The sequence below is a fragment of the Trachymyrmex septentrionalis genome, unplaced genomic scaffold (genome assembly GCF_001594115.1).
Source record: "Trachymyrmex septentrionalis isolate Tsep2-gDNA-1 unplaced genomic scaffold, Tsep1.0 scaffold11, whole genome shotgun sequence".
NCBI classification, from domain to species: Eukaryota; Metazoa; Arthropoda; class Insecta; order Hymenoptera; family Formicidae; genus Trachymyrmex; species Trachymyrmex septentrionalis.
The window spans coordinates 3,789,728-3,799,395 of NW_017304228.1; the positions used below are offsets into that span (position 1 = coordinate 3,789,728).

The 9,668-nt window shown below is 30.3% G+C and overlaps 1 protein-coding gene across 1 annotated transcript in view; it reads left to right on the plus strand.

Moving 5' to 3' along the window:
• Positions 1-9,298, plus strand: part of LOC108748930 — a 13,963-nt gene extending 4,665 nt beyond the window's left edge. The window contains exons 5-10 of the mRNA XM_018487363.1: positions 556-630; positions 1,186-1,263; positions 2,461-2,574; positions 3,039-4,979; positions 6,108-7,295; positions 8,399-9,298. Coding sequence (XP_018342865.1) covers positions 556-630; positions 1,186-1,263; positions 2,461-2,574; positions 3,039-4,979; positions 6,108-7,295; positions 8,399-8,902 — 3,900 coding nt within the window. The 3' untranslated portion in view covers positions 8,903-9,298. The remainder of the gene's footprint in view (positions 1-555; positions 631-1,185; positions 1,264-2,460; positions 2,575-3,038; positions 4,980-6,107; positions 7,296-8,398) is intronic.
• The last annotated feature ends 370 nt before the right edge of the window (positions 9,299-9,668 follow it).

A 9,668-nucleotide genomic window follows, 5' to 3' on the forward strand; every position in this document is an offset into this window, starting at 1 on the left:
CCAAAGCAAAACGTCGCAAATTTTTAAAATTTTTCAGGAGAAATAAAAACTTATTTTTTTTTAAATTATATCACTTCAAAAATTCTATAACAAATTGCTATATTAAAGATATAAGCAATTAGTTTCTGCAAAAAATTTTAATTAGAGATAATTAAAAATCGTGTTAAAGATATTAAAATTTCAAAACATTGTGTGTGTAAGTCTAAATAAAAATGCTAGTCAAAATATTTAAATCTAAGTAAAGATACAAATTGTATAATGAACACACAATGTTTCGATTTACTTATTTTTTTTTACTTTGCAGTAGCATTCTCCACAAAAAATATTAATATGACATAAAATATATCAGTTATAACTTATTTAATACAGTAAAACATAGTATTTTTATAATTTTGACAATGTTTATTATGGCAAGCTTATATGCTATTATAATTTAAGAGACAAAAAAGATTGCAAAATTATATTACGTTCTTTTTTATTCGTAGTAGATATTATTACTACTTGATTTTTACTTTTATGGAAATTTTCTGTAATCTAAACTTTCTTTCTATTTAGCCATTGGGCAAGAACAACGATGTTAAAACGAAAAAGACGAAGAAGACGATTAATGCGAAATACTTCGATAAGAAAGTAGGTCTTTCGTGTTATCAGAAGTTATTGGTTTCAAAATATAATTTAAAAATTAGATAGTATTAGATATTTTAGAATTGATGTGTTACCAATAATGTACAAAATATTTCGCTTATTGACTACAATAGCAATTTAATTTAAAAATTGTTATTTTTTAGTTGCTTCGTAAAAACACATAGGAACATATAAAGAGAAAAAGCATACTTTAAGAGCATATTTAGATAAAAATGGTTCCAAAATTATTATGTTTTTTTTTCATTTATATACGTTGACAAAAAAGTTGCTGATTAAAAATAATATTAGTTAATTTGATTAAACGCAATGATTGTAGGCTGTCAAGCAAATATTTGTTAATTTAAATAAATAATATGTTTTAAATTATAGATTTTATTGACATGACTCGCGTATATTTAACCTACATATATAAATACTTGAACTAAATAATCATTACAAAATAAATGTAGTTAAGTCAACTTTTTTCTCACTGTAGACATTATTACTATTTGTTTTACTTTTATAGAAGCTTTTTTTGATCTAAATTTCTTTCCCATCTAGCCATTGGTCAAGAAAAATGATCATAATATGAAAGAGAAAAAGAAAATGATGATTAAAGAGGAATACATCGATAAGAAAGTAGGTCTTTTGTCATTAGAAATTATTGATCCTAAGATATAATTTTATAATATATATTAGATATTTTAGAATTGCTGCGTTACAAATAATGTGCAAAATAGATATATTGCTTACTGATTACATAGCGACTTAACTAAAAAATTATCACTTTTTAGTTGCTTGTAAAAAAAGAATAGGAAAGGCCTCTATTATGAGATATCGAGTTCATTTTGGGTAAATACTAGAAGTTTCTATGGTCAGAATTTAAGAAAATAATAAATCATTTAGAAGGGAATTTAATAAGCTGTAAGATAATGTTATATAAAATTTAATTCAAATTTTATTTTTTTTTTTTAATTAAAGAAATTTAAAAAATGAGTCAAAAAATTGTGCTCCTAATATAAGATGCCCCGAAAAATCGATAATAAAACGCGAAGTATATCAGTATTGCAATTAAAAAACTTTATTTCATGTTCTAAAATACAAACAAACACAGCCAGCGTGCGCAAAAAATGAGCATGTGATAGATTATACCCAAAACTCGTCTTCAGGTAGTTCGAATCAAGCATTGCAAAAATAGGCACTCGATGTTTATTCTGGTTATCCTTTTTATTATTGTACAATAATATTTATACTTTAGTAACGATTTTCACTATGACATAGGAGCATGGGTTATTTCATATTAGAGGTACCCTGGGTATTTCATATTACGATTTCCACGCCTTACAGTTTTACCGTCATCAAATCTAACTTCTACATACAATTAAGCAATTTTATATATCCCGTATTTTTCTATTAATATGACCTTACTCTATCATGAAGAATTTATTGCCTTGTTTATTATTTAATAAATATTTATTTATTGAATAATAAATAAAGTTTGAAGACTCATCTCAATGAAACTTGAAGACATCTAAATTCTAAAATCTTTTTTTTACAATGACTACGGGCATGATCTAATAATGAACTTTCTACTAAATAGTTTTCAATCCAAAAGCAATAAATTTATGGTGGAACCAATAGATAGCGTTTATTAGTTTAACAGAAACGCCGCTATCTCATGTTAGGCGCCTATCTCATAATAGGGGCTCTCCTCTACATAATAATACGTATTTAAATATAAAAATTATCCGTTCTTTTTTATTCGTATAAATAACTATTACTACTTATCTTTTTTTACTTTTACGTAAGCTTTCTTTAATTTAAATTTCCTTTCAGCCATTAAATAAGATAAATAATAATAAAGCGAAAAAGATGAAGAAAATGATAATTAAAGCAGAATATTTCGATAAGAAAATAGACCTCCCGTCATCGGAAATTATTGGTTTCAAAGTAATTTTGTAATACAGATTTAGATATTTTAGAATTGTTGCGTATTAATAATGTACAAAACATATAACACATTACAATAATGACATAACTAAAAAATTGTCATTTTTTTAGTTTTTTGTAAAAAGAGAATAAAAATATAAAAAGAGAAAAAAGCGTACTTTGAAAAAACACACTTTATTCTCTTATAATCAGTTATTCTTAAAAAAAATTGTTTCAAAATTAATATTACAAAGTTTTAATAATTCAAAATATTTAAAATTATTTTTTCAAAATCTTTATTTTTTGAATTGTGTTGTTGGAACAATGCGATATTATTTAATATTATAAGAATATATGTACCACATACATTATATAGTTCAGAGTTTTATAAACTAATTTATATCTGTCATTTTGCCTCAATATTTATATAATTTATTTGATAAGTAGATTATTTAGCTCGCAATTAATCTAAATATTATTTAAAGGTCGTGGATGAAGATACAGAGATAATACAAGGCAACTACAGTTTGTCGAATCGTACAAGAATTAAACCCTATCACTTCAAAGCTTGCTTTATTTCGGCTATATTATGCATTTTGGCTAAAGACATACTAAATGTAGATCGCTTTTGCGACAGTATTCTAGATTATTTGATCTTTTCCGCTAATAGCATCGATCAACAAATCTGCAAACTGCGATGCAATGGATATAAAACATTTGATAAAGTAATCGTTCTGGATACAAATTTCAACATTATTCTGAAAGAAATCATTTGTGCTAATCCCGAGAGTTCTCCGTCCGACGAGCTTGATGCGGTAGTCAGTAAATTTCTAGAAAACAATCAAAGTGGTATATTGGTATTAGCAAATTGCGCCTATGCATTTTGGACAGCGGACGATAAATACTATCTCTTTGATCCTTATCCTTGCGACGTGAGGGGAAAGGCCAACGAGGAAGGCTACTGCTGTCTCATGAGATTTCGTAATTTGAAGACCATGCTCGACAGAATTAAAGAAAACGCTGGTAAAACTGCAAGAAAACCTTTCCGTATCTATAGCGTATTATTTACTTACACAAAAATGAAAAGACGGAAAGGTATCGAACGTCGCCTGAAATTAGAAGAGGTGACGAAAGAATTGATTTTTAGCAAAGAAAAACAGGAAGTATTAACGCCAACAGTCCAGTCGGAAGTGTCTCTAATCGAGTTAGCCGAGTGGGTTACTGCGGGCCCAGAACTGGATCCGCATTATGACATCGCGGTGGCCGGTTTTATACCGATGCGGCATTACGAAGCCTCGATGCTCGAGGAAGTTGTTTTGGAGAACGACATTACGACGCCTACATTAGCACCGTTCGAACTATTTCTAGATGATGAAGATCACGTAAAAATGGCGAAGGAGAGAATAATACCGCCCGAGAGAATATTTCATGACAACTCGTCCATCCAGATCCCAATCGATCTTTGTATCATGGCGTGGTCGTTGATTCACGATCCAGCCTCTTGGTCGGAACGCACTATTGACGGCTTAATCGAGGCCGCTACCGATTACGCTTACGACAGCGTGTTGGCTAATGAGGACACTTCCGTGATTGATATGACCGATGCGGTGTTACCGGAATTCGAAATAGCAAATTACGTGTTTCGGGCAGTATTTGCGCCGCTACACAATGGGTTCTTATACACCACGGAGGGATGGAATCTTGTAATGACCCTGGAGAAAATATTCGAAACAGCGATCTACACTGGCGCGATTATCGTTTGCAATTCCGTTCACATAGGTGTCACGAAATGCGGCAAGAATTACTTTGCCTGGTGGACAGTCACGGGGACAAAAAACCTGAGAATAATCGCGACCAGCAACTTTGACGAGTTTCTTAAGCTGATCGTTAAAGTAATCAACATGCCGCAGACGATTGGATTTATCGCAAGAGCGATCACCATATCCCATGCTCTGAAAATGGCACCAGATTTCAGCGATGTCAAAGGTCTTCATAAACCGAAAGTAACGACGGCGTCTCTACCAGAGATTTATCGGAAAGAGCTTCAGGATTCTTACGACGTCAAAACAATTTTCAAACCAACCGATCCCATATCGAAACCGATCTTCATACTTGGAACGGTAGCTCTTCGCAATCGCGACAGTCTACTGGAGCCGCAGATGAAACGTTGCTATTTCATTGCGTTACTGGCTGTTGTAATAAAGAGAGATATTGTTCAGTCCCCACTTCCTGGTATGATCGACAGAATTCTCGAAGTGGCGGAAAATTTGTACAGAGGATTTCCTGCCGAGTCAAAATTTCATGCGGAGCATATCTTGCGAAATGTTCCGCTGATGAACAGGTTCTTTGATCTTCGTGATTGCGCGTTACCCTTAGTTGTACTGACAATGAATTCTCAGACTGGCAGAAATGATTTTTACGTGCAAGTGAGCATCGAGAATAAGAAAGAAAATTACTCTTCTTCTGTTTTCTTTTTTTTTTTTTATAAAAAAGGAATAATGCTCTTATTTTACTTTGTATAATTTTACCTAACACAGTAATTTATTTTTTAAATATACTTATCATTTTATGTCAATTTATTTTATTATAATTATATTTTAATATGTTCTGTCGCATAGCTCTATTTGTTAAAAAAATTTTTTAAAACAATTTTTATTTATTTTTATACATATTTATATTTATTAATTATTATAATCTGTCTAAAACAGTTTAAAATTGATTACATTTAAAATTTATTATTTTTTACACTAACAAGACTTTTTTAAATTATTCTATTAATTTCTATCTGTTTATACCTACTTATTATATGCTAATCGACAATAATTTTGTTAAATAGGTAATTTTAGCTGATTTTGAGATTTTGAAAATGAGTTAGAATTTATCCTGTAGGCTTCGATTTTTATAAATACGACATATCTCTTTTTAAAAATTATACATTTTGCTAACAACAATTCGTTGTGTCTTTATCTTAATTGAAATTATTTATTTTGCTTTGAAAACCTTTTATAATAAGTAGGAAATTATATAGATATTATAATTAGCTATTTTCTATGAATATTTATATTATATTTAAGCAAAAAAAGTATTTTAATATTTATGATTTCTAAGAATATATTTATGCCTTAGCAAAAGAGAAATTTTTAAATGCAAATTAAAAATATTGTTCTCATAAATTTGACAAATATTTATATAAGAAACACTCTTTTAAATCAATTTTAATGATATACAAATCAATGTTTATAACATACAAGCAGTAAAATTTTGTCGATCACAGTGAATTATCGGAACGTATCAATTTATAAAATTTTTTAACATATATTACTAAAAAATCTTGCCTTTTTAATAAATTCAGTAAATAGATTTTGAATCAGTGCAAAAAAATATTATAAAAAAACATTTTATCAAATCAATTTAATATAAGAAAAATGAAATGTCAATCAGTAATTAGTTTAAAAATAATTTAGATTGCATTTAAAATTTATTGAAGCTGGAATTCTAGTTCTTAATACATAATTTTATTTTATATATAAACATGATTATATCAATGGTTTTAGGTGAAACATCATCTGAAACGTTATTTTAAGATGCACACAAGTGGTATACTGCACTTTACAAATTGCTGTTACGGCTTTTGGTACTCGAGAACGACCAACTGCTATTATTACCTGGATCCCTATCAATGTGATACGGATGGCAGAAAGACTTGTGTCAACGGCAACGCCTGTCTCTGCATCTTCTCTCGTGTACGTCATATGGTGAAACACATGTGCCTCAATCAGTACGAAGGCACGACTGGATTCTTTCTCCATAGAATTCACGTGAATTCCATCAATGCGCCGCCGTTTGAGAAATTTCAGGAAGATCCAATGTGGCTCTATTTGGATTATCACTGGAATTTTACGCATTCAATTATGAGATCGCGTAACAAAGCGAAGTGCAGCGATAGGTCAAAGGCCAATCACCAATTTTGGAATAACTACGCGATCGAGGTGATAGGTCTAATTTACTCCATCTGGGGCACGATCGGCGCTTATGATTGTCGGTTTGGTGAACGAGCCGGGAAAAATTGTGTCGCTATATGCGTAGCTGTCCTGGCTATGCGGAATCTTTGTCATCCTTCGCGATGGAGTCCGGCGATTCTGGACTCTGCCGTTATTTGCGGAGATTCCTACTACACGGAAAGTCTGAAGAGTTTAATGAGATGCTCGAAGCCTGATAACAGGTTCGGCTTGCAAACTTCCTTCAAGATATTTCCACACTCATGGACCATTGATTTCGGTACCAGTGTGTGCGGGATTCTGTATGGCGAACAGAATAGCTTAACATTAACCGACGCGCTGAACTTCGCCTTTGAAGAGGCGTGTACCGTTATCATCGAGTGCAACAGGATTGCCTTGGCAGCTTTAGCGGCTAAAGACGCTTATTATATTGCCGATCCTTGCTGGATCGGTCAGCCGTTGTTTTTGAGAAATCGTGGCGCGATCTATGTTCTACGTTGCAAAAATATAAACGTTCTAATATACGTGATCACAAAGATGTTTAATACCAATCAGAGACTTACCGTATACATCACGCCGATAAACCTCGCGTTTGACAGAGAAGACTTCGAAACGGATCTATGTACCACGAGAAGAAAGATTCTGCCAACAGTTGTACAAAAAGTTCCGGGAAAAATCAAAGACCCTCCCATACCTATTCCGGGAGCGGTCATAGTACCCGATGAGGATTCTTACTTACACATAGTAAAAAATATTTTGTATTTGTTAAGCGGTCGAGCTAGATCTCAATGTTGAAAACAATTTGTGTACATTTATATACCACAATTGTAATCTTGTAAACTGAGCGTCGAAATTATTTTCAATTTTGAAACACAATTAGAACTAGAGTAATAATATCACAAATTAAATTGACAAGCAAGAAAATTTCGACGCGCAATTTACAGGATTGAAATTGTGGTATATAATTTCACACAAATTGTTTTTAGCATTAAGATGTAGCTTGACCAAGTAGTCTTTATTCTTAATTGTTGGTGTTATTCACATATCGCGGTCTTTAAAATAATACTTTAACATTGTTTTATATTTTCGTTATTCAATCTGGTCCACTCAAGTCCTTGTTAAAATTTTGTATTAAATTTTTAAGATATCCAAGTGTTAATTTAATCTTTAAGTGGGCAGAGGTAAGGTAGTCACAGCTTCAAATATAGTTTTATTTAAAACTTTATTTTATAAAAGAAAAATAGAAAATATTAGAAAAAAAAATTATTGGCTAGAAGTTAGGCTAGAAGTCTTAAAGTCTTCATTATTTTTACGTTCCTCTATATGTCCTAAAGATAACTAATGCAAATTTAACTAATATAATAGGAAATATAATTATAAAATTAAAATTATTTTTGGAGTGTTTTGAACACCCCACCTACTAACTTGTATATTTTAAATCACCTATCTATTTAAAGATTAATATACAATAATATAATTTTTTTTATGTTATATAAATATTTTATATTCAATTAATATTTAATATCTCTTAGTTAAAATAATATAATTTATAAGTAAATAAACAAATAACATAAAAGTAATGTATTTAAAGTTCTAGAAATGATTAAAATATATATATTAATTTAACCTATCATAAATGTCAATTTTACTGAAAAATATGCTTCTACAATTTGCTTCTATAATTTACTACAAATTGTGTTAATATTACATTTTTGTATCATTTTTTTTACATAATATTTACTTTCTGATAGTTACTTTCTAACATTCATGTTGCGATAAATTAATATAAAAATTTGAGTAGACACGTGAAATATGTTGAATTTAACATAAATTTTTCAACTGTACAGTATCGTCAGCACCTTGCCGAGGGTATTGTCAGAGATTCCCAGCTGGAAAGTTTACCACTTTATTGTGCGGAATATGTACTGAATCCCGAAAATGTGAACAATGCGCTTGTGAGCACCAAGTGGCGTATGAATCTCGGTCAAGCACGTTCCCGGAAAAGACCTAAGCTACCCTTGAATTCTGTCGAGATAAAGGATGATTTATTAGAATCTGATTCTTTGACAAATCTATATAAGACGCAAATTTCCATCACAGATTTGATTACCGCGAGCAATCGTTATCCAAGACCGATAGACTTCGCCAGTAACGAGCCTCCTAGAATAGAAACGCTCGAAAATATCAGCAAACGTAGCATCAGAGAGCAAAGTCATGTAGATTTCGACAAGAACGTTGCGGAAATATCTCAGGAAAACTATGCTAGTTCTCAGCAGCTACCCAAAAGTCTAATTAAAACTGAGATTTCAGATATCTCAGCGAATGTAACAACCGATATAGAACAAGAATGATCAAAAGCGACATGGAATTTTACGATAAGAAGTTCATTTAAAGTATAAATGGAAGTTTAAACGTTTTTATTCGAAATTCTGCCGCAAAGACAGCAGAGAAAAAAGTAAGATTAATTATTCTGATTTCATACGTATCAACATTATGCAAAATCGATTTATTTAAAAATCTACTAAGGACTTTATTTTATCTCTTGGAAAACTACGCCTTAAATTAAAAATAATAACTGATAAATAGAGAACAGATATTTTTCCGTCAATTATAAAATCATTATCTTTTTATATACATGTAAAAATCACACATAATTACACCTGATAATAACACCTGATATACAGCTCTACTTATAGAAATGATATATATGTATTATGTGTGTGTGGCACGCAACTTTATATGTGTATCTATGTAAAATTGATAATTAATTAAAGTATAAAGATTATTAAACAATTGTTAAGGGTATAAAAATTTATTTATAATCAAGTAATAAATTCTTACACAATCAAGAACGATAAGTTTATCACAATTATCTTCATTAATTTATAATATTTTGTTGTTTATGCAATATGCTACCTTTTTATTTCTAAATCTCATTAATTTCTAAATTATTTTGGGCGGAAAGGATATTGAACATAATTGAAAAAGATTGAATACATTTATCGTATCTTTTTTAGGATAAAATAGCTATTTAGAGTAAAAAAAAAAAAACTAAAATTAACATTCACACAAACAAAAATTATGGAAGATTTTATTAAAAAAGTTTACAATTAAAAG